Source organism: Ceraceosorus guamensis, assembly GCF_003144195.1.
Source record: "Ceraceosorus guamensis strain MCA 4658 unplaced genomic scaffold IE81scaffold_1, whole genome shotgun sequence".
Taxonomy (NCBI): domain Eukaryota; kingdom Fungi; phylum Basidiomycota; class Exobasidiomycetes; order Ceraceosorales; family Ceraceosoraceae; genus Ceraceosorus; species Ceraceosorus guamensis.
This window is the reverse complement of record NW_020289996.1, coordinates 233619-248057: the sequence shown is the minus strand read 5'-3', so window position 1 is coordinate 248057 and position 14439 is coordinate 233619. Positions and strand designations below refer to the sequence as shown.

Genomic DNA, 14439 nt, shown 5'->3' with positions numbered 1-14439 from the left:
CTTCGCCGTGCCTGCATCCTCATGCCTAAACAGCGAGTCGAGTGAGCCTTCTTCCGATTGGAGCTTGGCAGCACATATCTTCGCCCTCGTCGGCCGTCGAGCGCCGCTCCAAGTCGAACAATCACGTGAGCCATCCCGTTGCCGCATGCCTTTCTCGCTTCCCCAGTCACTAGCCTGGCGTAATCAATTCTTGACTGATCGAGCAAACCCATCTCTGCCTTTCCTGCCCGAGCACTTCACGTCAAGGAAGCACTCAAGTGACACACTCTCATGCACCAAATCGCCAGGAGCATCTGGACACGTGTGACATTACAAAGCCCCTCAGAGCACTTTGAACCTCCCCATCAGATGACGTCTAGACTTCCCCACCTCCACTTCGAGCTTCTAGCTGCTGCATAATGTGCACCTCTCCCTACACCGCCTCCAAGCCAGTGTACTCGCTCTGCACCGGCGGTTCGATGAATGCCGCGTGTCCCAAGACCAGTATAGCGCTGCTTCCCACCAACCAGAAGAAGAGGGCAAAAGGTGACGCGATCCAAAGCAAGGGCAAGCCTGTGGGTAGATGCGATTGAGTTCGAGCATACTTAGTGCTCATTTGAGCATGCAAACAGATGCTGAAAAGCACACACGCTACTCACCGATGACGAAAAGCGCAGTGTAGAGACCTCTTTGAGTGATGACGTGGTCGCCCACCTGCATGGGCTCCGGTGCTTTGGGGCGCCAAGGCAAGAGGATGTAGGCATCATATCAGCTGCTGGAGTTCGGTCCCCTAGACTGGCCTCAGAATCCTGGTCTGAGCACTCACCAAATCGATTGATCAAGACGAACCCTCCGACCAGAAAGCCAACAGCAATGAGAAGAAGAGGAGAGGTGATGCTGACGATCCCGCGGGGATTCCCAAGAGTCAGCCCGATGTCTTGTGTATTCGGAACAGGCATTGCAGCGAGAAGAAGGAGCAACGCGACCCAGTAAAGACCGCGCACCAAGAGGTCTCCCTCCTTCTAAGCCCGCTCAGTCCTGCACACTCTGCCGCACTGTCCGTGCTCCAAGCCTTTTCCTCATCCTCGTTTAGGAAAGCAAGGCCCACTAAGCAGTGGTCAAAAACCAGCCAACGTCCTTTTCGCCAGGTTTCTCTCGCGGGTGAGCCCTGCTTCTCCCCGAACCCTAGAGCCTCAAAACGCTTACGCACAGACCATAGACTGTTAGGATGCCCACGACTACTGCATAATTTCCAGAAAAATGCCTCGTGTTGTAAGTGATCCGCTGCGGAACGAGGCGGAAAGAAGCGTCAGCGAGAACTTCGGAAAGCGTGTTCCATATAATGCGCAGCTTGGGAGCGGCGTGGCATGAGAATTAAACGACGCCCCCCCCCCCCAAACCCTTCGCTGCGCAATGAGAAGCTGCAGGTGGTGCACAACACCTGACAGCGATGCTGAGCGTACGTGAGATCGAGATGCAGCCCAGCTGCAGACTAGGCCTGGCCCTATGTAGCTGCCATCTTGTCCCTACTCTCTCTCTCAATCGCTCCTTGTCCGCTAGAGCACGTCGATTCATTCAGCTTTGCAGACGCTCTTCCTCCTCCTCACGGCCTTCCATTACCAATCATTCGCGTCGCTTCCCAACAGAGCTCCAAGGACGAAATGTGCCATCTGATATGGCCTGTATGACACGTCCTTCCAGCATCCACCGAGACTGTTGGCAAGCACGTACCTGGGTGGCCTCGTTGAGATCGTTGGGCTTTGAGATGCGCTGATGGTCAAAGAATTCGTTGAGCGGTCTAAGATGAGACAAGCGTTCTTGCCTGAATCCCTTGATCGTCTCGGGAACTGCGTGAAATGATCGGAAGAGTCAACGTCCATCGCATACGCAGATGAATGGCACAGGACGCCCCTTCCGTTGACTTACTCTTCAGTGCAATCTCGAGGAATTGAGACATGATGAAGCTGTAATGATCGCTAGCTTTTGCGAATGATCGTGCTCGGGGACGGCGTCGTAGGTTTCGGGATCGTCCAGCTATGCGATCTTGCTATGAGCGTCCGCAGAGAGTTGCGTTGCTTGCTTTGAAACGTATATCAGTAGTGCGTGTGTATGCGATGATGGTGGGTGTCGTGTATCGTTCGAGGCCTGCGAATGCTGGGTCGATGCCCCCGACCTTGCACGACTCACAACTGCTGCGCTGTATCATCGTTCCCGTGGCTGCGCGTGCATGCCTGCGCCCCCTTTGGTGTAGCGAACTCCGCCCAAAGCGCGCATTGGTGGCCGCTTCTCGCACGATAGAGGGTCATGCAAACGAGCCCGGCCGTTGCTCGTGCTTTTCTTCTCGGATGCACTCACGAGGGAGTCGTGAGTCACGAACCGTTTACCGTAGCCTCCACAGCGAAATTTCATTGGTGATTCCCGAGTAATCACGCTCTTCACTCCCGCCTCTGCTGAACAGGAACTCATCAGCCGTCACATTCGATTCATCCGCTCGCTCAAGCCGCAAGGCCAACAACCCACGATCCGCCTTTGTACGAGCGAGCCGCCGCCTGCCCACATCGCATGTCTCCATGACTGCCCCATCAACGAGCAGACTCCCGGCCTGGCAACCGGGTCCTTTTCCCGAGGCTCAAGCGCAATCTTCGTCAAGCGGCACCCAGTCCTACGACTTGCCTCCTCACCATGTCTTGGCAGACGGAACGCCCGATTACCTTCGACTGACGCTCAGCGCAGACGTGTACGATCTAGTCAAATCGACTCCGCTCCAGACCGCTACCAACCTCTCTAGCAGATTGGGCTGTGATGTGTTCATGAAGAGGGAAGATCTACAACCTGTCTTCAGCTTCAAGCTTCGAGGTGCTTACAATATGATGAGGAGTCTGCAAGGCGAGAGCAAGTGGAAAGGCGTCATTGCGTGTAGTGCTGGTAAGTCTTGCAACTCGTCCAGCGCGCCCGCGGTGAGGTCCAACCATACTCACTCCTCCGCGCGCCTCATGCACCGTGTGCTGGTGCAGGCAATCATGCTCAAGGTGTCGCGCTATCAGGTTTGCACTTGTCCATCCCCTGCACCATCGTCATGCCGATGGGCACCCCATCCATCAAAGTGGACGCAGTGCGCAGACTGGGCGCCAAAGTGGTGTTGCACGGCACGGACTTTGATGGAGCTCAAGCGGAATGTCGGAGGCTAGCCACGGCCTACGGGCTGACCTTGATTCCTCCTTTCGACCATCCCCTGGTCATTGCTGGTCAAGGCACCGTCGGCGTAGAGCTTTGTAGACAGACGGACATGAGCCGGATAGATGCCGTCTTTGTCTGCGTGGGTGGAGGTGGCTTGCTGGCAGGCATTGCAGCGTACGTGAAGCGCATTGCCCCACCACACGTCAAAGTCGTTGGCGTGGAGACCTATGATGGAGATGCGCTCGCTAGAAGCTTGGTCAAGGGGCAGAGGGAGTTGTTGAAGGAAGTCGGTCTATTCTCCGATGGAACAGCGGTTCGACTCATCGGCGAAGAGACTTTTAGAGTGTGCGCGGAGCTGGTGGACGGCATCGTGCGGGTCGACACGGATGAGATTTGTGCAGCCATTCGCGATGTCTTTGAAGGTGAGAGTTGGCCGTGAAGCTTGACGCAGCTTGATCTGTGACTGGCACTTAGTCCTCTCCCCGCCCTTCACAGATACGCGATCCGTGCCGGAACCAGCAGGCGCTTTGGCAGTAGCAGGCATGAAGCGATACGTCACCGAGCAAGGCTTGCACGGCTCAGGCAAGCGCTTTGCAGCTATCGTAAGCGGGGCCAATATGAACTTCTCAAGGTTACGGTTCGTCGCCGAACGAGCCGAGTTAGGAGACCAAAAGGAGGTTCTTTTGATGGTGGACATTCCGGAGGAACGTGGCAGGTGAGACTTCTGGCAGCCTCTGTGAAAGCTCTTCTCATTGCGACACTGACAATCTCGGCTTATTCACACACTCTCTTCTGCAGCTTCTTGAAACTCTACGCGCATATCCAGCCACGCAATCTGACCGAGTTCTCGTACAGAATGGGAGACACGAACAGAGCTCACATCTATCTCTCCTTCATGCTGAGTGGGAACAACACCGGCGCTCTTCCAGCGCCTGCAGCTGCTGCTTCGGCTCACGGTCCCACCGCGGTGCACAGAGAAGTGCCATCAGGTCGAGGTACCGACAGCCCGGGACGGGCGCCTTCGCCACACCAAGCCGGGTCTAGACAGCAGAGCAATCCGACGACACCCACCACATCGATGGAACCCGTGGCTCTTGAGCAGAGCAGGGCAAGGCACGCAGAGCTCGACCCCATCATGAGAGCGATCGAGGCGGACGGCACCATGCGCGCGACGGACATCAGCGATAACGAGATGGCAAAATCGCACGCTAGGTACATGGTCGGAGGTCGGTCTGGAAAGCAAGCGGAAAATGTGCGACTTTTCCAGTTCAGTGAGTCTACCCTTGCTTCGTCCCGCCGGCGGCTCGCAGAGCACTACATTTGCTCGCTACGAGGAGTGATTTGACGTGTCATGCTATTCTTTGCCCTGCTCGCAGTCTTCCCTGAGAGACCAGGAGCGTTGAAGCGTTTCTTGGAGGGCCTGCACGCAGGTTGGAACATCACCCTCTTTCACTATCGTAATCATGGCAGCGACACTTCCAAGGTGTTGGCGGGACTACAAGTGCCGCCTGAGGATGCGGATGCATTCCACGCTTACCTGGACGAGCTGGGCTACACTTATCAGGAAGAGACGGACAATATCGTTTACAAGCGCATGTTGGCGTGACGATGGTAACAACATCAATGCTGTGTAATTCTTATTGCTGCTACAAAGCGTGTCAAGATTCGTGCATTGGTGAAGTGAAGTGGTCAGCGATGGGTGCTGTCGTTGTGATGCGATCATGTTGTTCGGAGCTCTAGGTTACACGCGGTTCATGAAAAATGAGACTTGGAACGGAATTCGACCGTCATGATCACTTGCTTTGCTTTCTGGATAAGCGCTTCGACTTGAATTGCCAGCGCTAGGATTGGCGAGCAGCCTTCCACGCTTTCCATTCCTCGTACGTTCTCGACACCTTTTCGCTTCTGTACCTCCTCACGCGTAAGCTCTCCCTCACTTTCTGATCAATCTTGCCACCAAACCCAGCTTTTCGGATAGCATGATCGATAGCCTCTTCTTTGTTCCACCCTTGTGCCGGAATCACATCCGGCAGGAATGTAGCCGTCAACTCGTGCCTCGAACCGTTCTGCATCGGCAGGTGGATGTAGATGCCGTGCAGGCCTACTTGCCAATCTTGCCAGTCTGAGCATTCTTCGAAAGCTGTGAGCAGCGAGATGCTGCGTCACGGGGTGACATCGCGGCCATAGTGCGCAGGTTGGTTTGTCAGGCTGATAGGGTATTCTGACCAAGTAGCTGCTTGCTCACCCGCACTCCAGCGTCGGAAGCTCTCGCTCGCGAATGGGATTGAAGCGGGTGTCCTCGAAAGCACTGAGAAAGACGGGCAGCCCTTATAAGCATTGTAAGATGAGGCCAGACTTTGAGTATTTCAGCATTTCTAGCCTCACCTGATTATCGCATACTCTGCGAGCCCCTTCGCCAAAGGTTTGGCAGCAAAGGTGCCAATGCATCCTCTCAGCCTGGTCGACCCGTCCTTCGTCGTGTTCCAAGTCACAAAGATTGGACTGGATGTACGCCCGTTCTCATATCAGCCCTCTGTTTCAATCGCAACTGTGCGGCACACCACGATAACATCGCTTTCTACACTTACAATTCCTTTTCCCCACCGTCGAAATTGGGCTTTGCTGTCGATGTTCCCTCCAGCAAGTCCGACGCGAGCACATCGAAACAGTAAAAGCAGTGCTCTGGCAGAGCTTGGCTGGGATTGGTCATGATCACGAGGACTGCGGAGCTGCGCGATTCACCTCCTTGATTGTCCAACTCGAGGGCCCAGGGCCTTGTGGGGACGTTCACGAGGCTGGCCGATGAACGATGAATATGGATGGTAAGCTGGCTGCGACCCTCGCGCTCAATATTGCCTCGGTGCGCTTCATAGGATATGTTTGGCGAGTCGAGCGTGGATGACTGTGCGATCTCTGCCTTTGTGAGCGATCCTTGCACTGGATATGTGGAGTCATAGTTAAAAGGCAGGGCTCGCGACTACGGACGGCAATGTCACAAATCATGGTGGCTCTGAACTCACGACAGGGCTCGGGCCACGCCCTTGGTAGTCACGTGAACGCGCCTGAGGTTAGCGGGGTGCTAAGCGCGTCCCCTCCTTCCGTTGGTTGCTGCGTGCAGGGAAGCTGCGGGGGGCGGGCCGCTCCTTTCAAGATTCTCTTTGCCCGCCAGCACTCAGACGGCAACACCTGCTGCTGGTCGATCGTGATGAGTTGTGTAGCATAGCTGTCAGCGATTAAATGAGCACCCATAACGCTGCATGGTCAAGTCTTGTCACAGACAGAAAAGCAAGGCGTGGGTGCAGCAACGCACAGATGCCCGGGATAATCCCATCCCCGCTTCAGCTTGTCTAGCCAGCCCACCATGACGTTGCTGGACAAATGACAAGCCGGCCGGCTATTGAGCCACCTGTAGGCCCACCACGTACCTTGCTGCAACATACACGTCTGCACAACTGCATTCGGCTTCTTTCTGCTCCACGCAGCCGGTCCGTGACTCGCGGACAGATGCACGGAACACTCTTGACTTGACTGACTGACTGTTGCAATTGGCCCCCCCCGAGCGCGTCCGGATATCCCGTGGCCATCCTTCGCTAGCGTAGTGCATTCACCGCTTCGCTGAGCAAAAGATGATCTACAAATTCAAGATTACTTGTCACCAGTCATGAGTTCATCGAGCGTCTGTGCTGCTTATGGTGGACAAGCTTGTTGCTGGCTGTAACAGCCCTCCATTGCTGCACACTGTTTGACTAGTGGCCGAGTCATCTCGAGTCAAGAGAGACAGACCTAGTCACAGTCTGGTACGATCAAGGCTGCTCAGGCGCGCTTGATTCACTATTGTGACTACTTCACGCATTCAGGATTATCAAGCTCGATTTGCACTCCAATTAAACGGCTCACGAATCGCACGCTGTCTCGTCTCGGCAAACAGCTAATTTGAGCTGCCGGCATATCCACGCGCGGCCATCGTCAGGAACAGCCGCGGTACCTGATGCTGCTGCATGCACTTCATGCTAAGCTGAGCACGAACCCTTTCTTGACCTTGACTATACTGCGAATACTGTGCACACTCAAACTGCATGACACCGGTGAAGTCAGAAGATTTTATTGCATGCTGAGTCCAGCCTGAGTCAAGAGTGCGCGCGATTCACGATTCGATCCTCAACTCGTAGGTCCTTGTGCACAAGGAAACTATCATAAGATTGTTCCTCGACCGCATCGTATCGCGATACCTCGGACAAGTGGTGAGAGTCTCAGCATAATTCGCAGCATAGCTGAGACCTACGGCCACTTTGCAGTCCGGGTCAGAGCACGCATTACGCATACGGTCGAACTCCGGACATTTGTGCTCTGCTCGCCATGCATCGCCTCCTCGATCGGCATTTTGTCCGGTGTATGTGTGGAGCAATTCGCCAAAGGACGTGCGGGACAGCCTCCAGTCACGATCGACCGATTGAACAATCAGAATCTGAATCGTGAATCGTGGTGAATGAGTCGCCTTTCGCGACCAACCATCGTGAGCAGCTATATATGCATGTAGGCTAGCCTTGCGACGGATCGATGTTAATTATGGATGTTGCTTGACTCATACCATCTGAGTCACGAACGCGGCGCGGGTCCAAGGCGAGCTGATCGAGCAAGTCTCGATTGATTCTTTGGTCGTAGTTGGGCTGTTCGTTGTGCTCACAATTGTAAATCAGCGAACAAGGCTGATGCTGGGCACGCTGCTACTGCTCTTTTCAGCGTGGGCGGCGCGGATGAACATCATGGCCTTCCTATTCGACCTTAATTGCGATTATCATGGTTGGGCCGCTATATACACGCAAGCAGCTATAAAAAACGGCTGCGTGTGGCTGAGAGGAGGTCCATGCAGACCAAATCCGTGCAGACAGACAAGACTACTGATGCAGATCTTGAATCCTCACTGCCCATTACCTCGTGTAGTGTGACTGTGGGACTCACGACTGTACATGATTGCACCCACACCTCTGCGTGTTTCCCGGTTCAGCTGAATGCCACAGCCGGACTGCCTCTTGCTTCATTTTGCGCACGAGCAGCCTATTCAAGCCGCTCGCTCTGGCGTCTCTCTCCGTTGTCCTACCTAGGCAGCACTTGACATGCATTCACATTGCTTATTTTGCATCCCAAGAATTGTCTGCTGCTGTTGCGGCCAATGTTGCATGCCTGCTGCACAGCTTGAGCTTCTTGGAGCTGAGTTGGACCGCGCACCCGACGACAAGCTGCAGCGCCGCGCCTATACAAATTCGAGGCCCGCCGTCAAGCGGATCGTGGGAAGCAAACGCGGCGACTCCTTGCTGCATCGCTGCTGCTGCTGCTGGATGTGAACCTGTCAAATCGAGCGAGAAGCAAGCGGTCACACACAGTCTCCCGCCGCATAACCTTGGCATGCGCTCGCATGCGCCGTTGCTCCCATCAGTGCCATCGCCGGGGTCCAGATCGGATGCCCAGTTTCATCGAGCTGCTGATGGCGATGGCAATTTGTATGGAAGAAGTACAGTCCGTGCGACTGACAGGTGCATGATTTTGTCTCATGACTCTCGCTGATCAGCCTGACTTGGTCCCTTTGTCGGACGCAGGACTGCTTGCTGCTCTGATACGCCGGGCGGCTTCCACGGGACAGCCTTGCATGCAAGGGTTTACACACCCACCCCGGCTTGGTCACGATCGAAATCTTTGCGACCAAACGTAATTCGCAAGCTCGTAGCTGGACGACGTGCTCTTCAACGGTCCAAGCCACTCAGCTCGACCCCTCGCAGCTGCGGGCCCCCTCGTTCTGTTCCTGATCTCGCTCCCAACACGGACTCCATCCGAGCTGATACCGCCAGCGCGGGGTCCTTCGCTCATCACCTCAATCTCAACCCTCTGTCCCTGTCAGCTATTCTGCTATGCAACAGCACAAACAAGGTAAACCTGTTGCTACTACTCACGACTGCTGCTGCCAGCGATCGAGACGTTGCTCCTTGCGTCAACCCTCCCCCCCACGCTCGGACGCGCTGCTGCTTGTCTACTCAGACTCGGCACAGCAGCTGCGCCCAACGTTTGTCACCCTGGAATTCACCAAGGTTGCCCAATACGAGCCGTGAGCATCCTTTTCGTCCTCTTCCGCCGCAGCCAAAAGTGCAATTCAAAGACGTTTCCCGGCTGACAAGAGTATTCTCCAATCAATCGCATATTGCTCATAGTAAAGAATCACAACTCACTACCCGCGCGACAACAAGCCACTGGAGACATTTTACGCACATCGCCTCCTTCTCACGCCTGCCGACACGCGATCGACATCGGCCGTCAAGCCTCGGTTATCGCGCGGAAGCACGAAAGTGTTTGATCGATTGATTCATTGAGACGCACTTCGCATTCGCGACTGGTTTGAAGCCCTATTCAGCTCATCCTCTGCCCTCCTTGCGTCCGGCGTCCGCGACCTTTCCGGTGGCTCCTTGGTAAGAGGTCGCTCCTGCGCCGCCGCTGCAAGGGAAAAGTACCACCGGCCGTCTGCGTTCATCGATTCAAACCATCCCGGAATTCGACATTAGGTCTCCGAACATCGATTGAATCCTTGATTGCCGATCAATCAAGCGTTGTTGGCGCTTAGCTGGAAAAGGCACCTTGCACGTCAAGCAAGCTGGCTGGCCCGCAAAGTGTATTGTATACGATTCGGGAAGGACTCATCATCGAGCTGGCAGTTGGAACAAGCTTACGTGCTTGCCGCTCTTTCCTACAAGCGGCCATCTCCCCTTTCTCCGCTAAAAGTTCCGACCTCACCCGTCCCCACGACTTTGCAACTCCGAAGTACCTCCCTTACAGCAGGGACCCTGGACGCATCGCCTCCTTCGACACACTTGGCAGGCCTTTCCTCTGTCTTTCGACGCGTGCGCATCACAACATTCGACGCTAGAGTAGCGGCAGATCTGGCGCTAAGGCAGGAACACCGTCCGCTAAGGATCGAGCAACACCGAGCAGCTGCTCATCATACACGAAGCTCGGCACGGGACTGTCTCCTTCTCGCCTCGAGCATCTAGTCATAAAAAGAGCAGTGACGCAAGCTGTAGAGCTTCGATCACTCACTTTCACCTCCTCTTGCTCGTCCACAAAGCATCCATCATCCATCTGCCCGGCCACCCTTGCGACGCACAGCAAGCGCAACCGACCTTCGCTCAAGGTCCGGGAAGCTTGCCACGACAGACCACTCTTGGCTCCACCGAGGACCTCTCTAGACACAGTTCGACTACTGCTAACTCGCCCCTCTGAGCTACGACATGGGGCTGTACGAAGATCCCGGATTACCTGCTTACGTCGACACGACGAGTGAGTGCGCCAATCTTCATCTTGTCATGCTGGAAGCTGATCGACGTGTCACTGCGACGTTTAGATGTCACGGCCATCGCCGAGTACTATCTGACGCATCCAGTGCCACAGCGTCTAGTTCCAGTCATCATCGTCGCTAGTGTGGCAGTGTCGGTCCTTGGATCCTACGCTACTCTTTTGCTGCTTGGCAAGAGGACGGGCAACAAGGGTATCCGCAATGTCGCCTTCCTGCTCATGGCCGCAGTGACCATGTCGAGCGTCGGCATTTGGGGAATGGTGAGTCGAGGGAGACAAGCATTTCTGTCTTCTCCAACGGTCAACTTACCCGGCAGCACTCTGTTGTAGCACTTCATCGGCATGCACATGACGCTTCAGCCCATCAACGGCATCAATTGGTACTTCTCCTATTCCCCGGGTTGGACCGTCTTCTCCTTGTTCGCACCCATGCTTGCCCTCGCCGCCGCTTTCCTCTTCCTCGACAATGCAGAATCAGCAACGGGTGCTCTGAGCTACACTCGCATTGCGCTTGCTGGTGCAGCCGTTGGTGGTCTCATCGGGCTGATGCATTTCAGCGCCGCACTCTCTGGCAACTTTGGCGTGTCGTACGCCATTCCGCAGACGATCGGCGCCGTCATTCTTGCAATGGTTGCCACTATCGTGGCATTAGGGAGCTTCTTCGCCTTCAGAAGGCAGTGGCAAGACAATTGGCTCAAACGCTTGGCATGCGCGTCTATTCTCGCCACTGGTGTCTCAGCCATGCACTACTTGGCAGTTAGCGGCACGAGCTATACTGTACGCGCCTCGAGTCTCGGCCACGAGGCGGCACTGATGGCCGGCAACAGACGCAACAACGTAGTCACGATCGCCATTGGTGGTGAGTCCCTCCTTGATTGCCCGACGAGTGTCTTGGGCCTTGATAAGCTGACTCGTCCGCACCGTTCCGACAGTCATGTGCTTCGTGATTGTGTGCTTCGCCACCGTCCTCGCTGCCAGTGACATCAATCTGGCACGTGAGGTGCGCCGTAACTCCAGAAAAGTCGTCGTCGCCTCCGTCGCTTTTGACAAGAGCGGTCGACTTCTGGTGAAAGCTGACGGCAGTCTACCGATGGTCGTCCTCGAAACCAAGCTGAAAATGTCTGAAGTGATGGATGCGCTCGACAAGAGACAGACCACCTTCCAGTGGCTCTACGCCATTAGCTGGGACTGGAACATTGTTGCACCATTCCTTAAAGCCATCACTTTGCGTTTCTTGAAGCAAGCGCAGGTGGATGCCCAAGCTGGCACACGCGACGCAAAAGTTCGCGGCAGGCTCTCGAAGCGCGCCAGTCTGGATGTGGACCAGGAACGCAACCGTGGACCTCCAGCGTTGGCAGACTTCCGTGACAGCGTCATCGATGCAGCCTCGCAGATTGCGCGCGAGCTCGAGATTCCATTCGAGCAGGTCGGTGTCCTCTACGACTCGGTGCTCTCCACGGGTACACGCAAGGCAGCGGCTCAGCAAGCAGCAGACAAAAGGCAGTTGGGACCATACAACACCGAGCGAAATCCCCGCGCTGACGACGAAAGCTCTATAGTGGCCCCGAGCATCTTTGGGGACGGTGAGGACGAACAGGAAGGTGTGACGCTATTTCTGGTGCGCGAATTGCCTACCAGCTCTTCCGCCGCTGGCGTTGAGAGCGCTGAGCGATACCGCCAACGCGGCTTTCGTGTCACAGAGACTCGCTTCTTGGCCGGTGTGCTTGCAGACCGTTTCGCTGTCCTGAAGCCCGACATGGAGACCCTGCTCGACTCGCTGAAAGTCTTTGCGAAGCGCGGCACTCGCCCAGTCGTCCAGCCAGGCGGTGTGTACGCCGGACTATTCGGCGTCCGACCATCTACTAGCAGGCAAGGCGGCCTCGACGTTCTGGTGTACAACTTTGCACGGCACCAAATCCCTGCCTACCGTCTGCCGGAGGTGGCATGTGTTACTCCGGAGATGCGCGAATTTTTGCGCGACCTCGATCAGCTCACCCTCGACGAGGCTGGCAAGGTTTGTGAGCGCGAAGCCCTACGATCAAGCGAGCGCAAGAAGCAGCTGCGCCTGGATAATTCGACCATCAGTCTGGATGACCCGGAGCTCATCGACGAAGAAATGGCCATCGAGCTGATCATCCGCTTCCAGACGGCATTGTACATTGCTCTGGACGCTCTGCACAATTCGGTGCGCTTTTACCCCAAGCTTGCCACCACCGCACGAATCAGCGCAGAGGTGCTCGAGGTGCCTTCCAGTCTCGATGACTCAACGCCGCCCGCCGAGATGATCTTGGTGCAGGCCGTGCTGCCCGAAGAGCGAGCTGTGCCGGCGTCGTTCTCCTCCAACAACGGTCTGCCTTCGACGGTGATTCCATCCGAGACTCCGAGCTCCGCCACGCCCTTTGTTTTCACACCATACACTTTGTTTGCCAAGTCGCAGATGATGCTGTTGCGTGGCCGACAGGCCGACGACTTTGAGCATGAGGTCTTGCTGGACCTGCGACGCCGCTACCCTTCGAGCCTCATGCAGGAGGCGGAGGAGAAGGCCTTGCCCCATCCTGCGCTCAGACGTCACGGCTCTGTTGGTTCCGACTTCCATGTGACGAGCTCAGCTGATCTGTTGCACAAGGACAAGACTGGCAGCGGCCGCTCTATTTTCAAAGCCGGACCGGCGACGAACTGGAGACTCATGCCAGTCGCTATCCGCCGCTGGGCATCCAGATTCAGCTCGAGGCACAGCGCAGTCGACTTTGACATGTCCGAGGGCGCACACAATCAGCAGCATCGTATGAGCTTCCATTCTTCTCGCTCTCGCACCATGCGTCTCGACTCTGCGACGGACAAGGACTTTGAGAACGGCAAGCTTTCCGAGGTGGGGCACGACAACTCGAAGTCATCCGAAGCTGGGCACGAAATGTCCGAGACGGGACACAATACTGGCGTGCTTCCTGTTCTGCGTCGGGGCGACGAGCGTAATACTGTCCTCGTCTCACCTGGCTCCACGCTAGTCGCCTCGGAGACCACCAGTCCACCTAATTGTGGCAATGCCGCTCATGCTGCGGCAGACGCGTCACCACACCGTCACAAGTCTTCGCAGCGTCCCGACACTGCGAACACAATCGCTTCTCTTGGCATCAGACGCTTTACGCAAGATGGCGGAGCTGCCGCCTTTGCGGCTAATTATGTTACGCAAACCAGTCAGAGCAAATTCGCTCGAGCACCTGAGGAAGACCAGATCGAAGAAGAGAGCTTCGAAAGCGGACATAATTCGGAGGCTGCAAGAGGCCTTGCTGCTCCTCTCGAACTCACCACCATCAATGCTTCTAGCGCAAGCTCGCCTACAAAGGCAGATGTTTCCCCATCGCCATCTGTCGACGTGAATAGAGCCGCGGCAATCGCTTTCAGCACGCCGCGCGCTGATCGAATCGCCACTGCAGAGTCGCCGCTACCTGCTGTGCCCAAGACTCCCACCCGTGCGCCAAATAGGCGTGTACATGGATCCGGCCAACGTCCGTTCACTGCTCCCGCCAGTTCCAGAAGGCCCAGCTCCGCTCGTCCACACACTGCAGACCCGTCCAAGAGCCCGGTGCTGAGCCAACGCCATGCTGTCAACTCGACGCATCAAAATGAAGCTTCCATGATGGCACGACTGAGATCCGACGACTGGGCTCAGCGACAACTTCGTTGCCTGGAGCGAGGCGCTAATGCCTCTAATCTCTTGGGCGTCGACTACTAAAGTCGTAGTAGTCAACCGTGACTTTGTGGGAGACATCTTTTGTACTTTGCGTGTTCGTGCAGCCTCGACACACACACACGGTGAAGTGGCCTCTTGACTTGATCCTCTTTTTTGAACCTGAACCGATCATCTCGGCTGCCTGCAAACGCGCATCAGCTGTACCTGTGTATTGCTATCATCATCCGTCACCTACTCGATGCGAATCAAATAAGCTA

General features: G+C 55.8%; 4 protein-coding genes across 4 annotated transcripts; 2 read left to right on the top strand and 2 right to left on the bottom strand.

The window, feature by feature from the left end:
- Positions 1–264: 264 nt before the first annotated feature.
- On the bottom strand, positions 265–2112 carry IE81DRAFT_319172 (prenylated rab acceptor PRA1). The gene is made up of 6 exons (XM_025512643.1): positions 1906–2112; positions 1711–1826; positions 1190–1263; positions 806–876; positions 639–710; positions 265–552 (listed from the first exon to the last, which is right to left on the bottom strand). Exons 1-6 carry the CDS (start codon positions 1934–1936, stop codon positions 413–415), a joined length of 504 nt encoding a protein of 167 aa, XP_025373446.1. The 5' UTR covers positions 1937–2112; the 3' UTR covers positions 265–412.
- Positions 2113–2364: 252 nt separating this feature from the next.
- IE81DRAFT_319171 (threonine dehydratase I) lies at positions 2365–4806 on the top strand. Its single transcript, XM_025512642.1, has 5 exons — positions 2365–2904; positions 2994–3578; positions 3652–3871; positions 3955–4427; positions 4533–4806. The coding sequence occupies exons 1-5, from the start codon at positions 2550–2552 to the stop codon at positions 4760–4762; spliced, it is 1863 nt and encodes a 620-aa protein (XP_025373445.1). The 5' UTR covers positions 2365–2549; the 3' UTR covers positions 4763–4806.
- On the bottom strand, positions 4750–6005 carry IE81DRAFT_2992 (hypothetical protein). The gene is made up of 4 exons (XM_025512198.1): positions 5745–6005; positions 5542–5658; positions 5402–5464; positions 4750–5313 (listed from the first exon to the last, which is right to left on the bottom strand). The coding sequence occupies exons 1-4, from the start codon at positions 5864–5866 to the stop codon at positions 4998–5000; spliced, it is 618 nt and encodes a 205-aa protein (XP_025373444.1). The 5' UTR covers positions 5867–6005; the 3' UTR covers positions 4750–4997.
- Positions 6006–10238: 4233 nt separating this feature from the next.
- IE81DRAFT_2818 (hypothetical protein) lies at positions 10239–14356 on the top strand. The gene is made up of 4 exons (XM_025511518.1): positions 10239–10476; positions 10541–10752; positions 10822–11350; positions 11424–14356. The coding sequence occupies exons 1-4, from the start codon at positions 10428–10430 to the stop codon at positions 14222–14224; spliced, it is 3591 nt and encodes a 1196-aa protein (XP_025373443.1). The 5' UTR covers positions 10239–10427; the 3' UTR covers positions 14225–14356.
- The last annotated feature ends 83 nt before the right edge of the window (positions 14357–14439 follow it).

Bases quoted from the DNA above. Each gene is read 5' to 3' on its own strand.
- IE81DRAFT_319172 (XM_025512643.1), bottom strand. From the start codon at position 1,936: ATGTCTCAATTCCTCGAGATTGCACTGAAGA. The intron at 1,827-1,905 runs GTAAGTCAACGG...CATTTCACGCAG, and splicing joins CCTCGAGATTGCACTGAAGA to TTCCCGAGACGATCAAGGGA. The intron at 711-805 runs GTGAGTGCTCAG...GGCGCCCCAAAG, and splicing joins CGTCTTGATCAATCGATTTG to CACCGGAGCCCATGCAGGTG.
- IE81DRAFT_319171 (XM_025512642.1), top strand. From the start codon at position 2,550: ATGACTGCCCCATCAACGAGCAGACTCCCGGCCTGGCAACCGGGTCCT. The intron at 2,905-2,993 runs GTAAGTCTTGCA...GTGCTGGTGCAG, and splicing joins CGTCATTGCGTGTAGTGCTG to GCAATCATGCTCAAGGTGTC. The intron at 3,579-3,651 runs GTGAGAGTTGGC...CGCCCTTCACAG, and splicing joins CATTCGCGATGTCTTTGAAG to ATACGCGATCCGTGCCGGAA.
- IE81DRAFT_2992 (XM_025512198.1), bottom strand. From the start codon at position 5,866: ATGACCAATCCCAGCCAAGCTCTGCCAGAGCACTGCTTTTACTGTTTC. The intron at 5,659-5,744 runs GTAAGTGTAGAA...GCGTACATCCAG, and splicing joins GACGGTGGGGAAAAGGAATT to TCCAATCTTTGTGACTTGGA. The intron at 5,465-5,541 runs GTGAGGCTAGAA...CGTCTTTCTCAG, and splicing joins GCAGAGTATGCGATAATCAG to TGCTTTCGAGGACACCCGCT.
- IE81DRAFT_2818 (XM_025511518.1), top strand. From the start codon at position 10,428: ATGGGGCTGTACGAAGATCCCGGATTACCTGCTTACGTCGACACGACG. The intron at 10,477-10,540 runs GTGAGTGCGCCA...TGCGACGTTTAG, and splicing joins TGCTTACGTCGACACGACGA to ATGTCACGGCCATCGCCGAG. The intron at 11,351-11,423 runs GTGAGTCCCTCC...CCGTTCCGACAG, and splicing joins AGTCACGATCGCCATTGGTG to TCATGTGCTTCGTGATTGTG.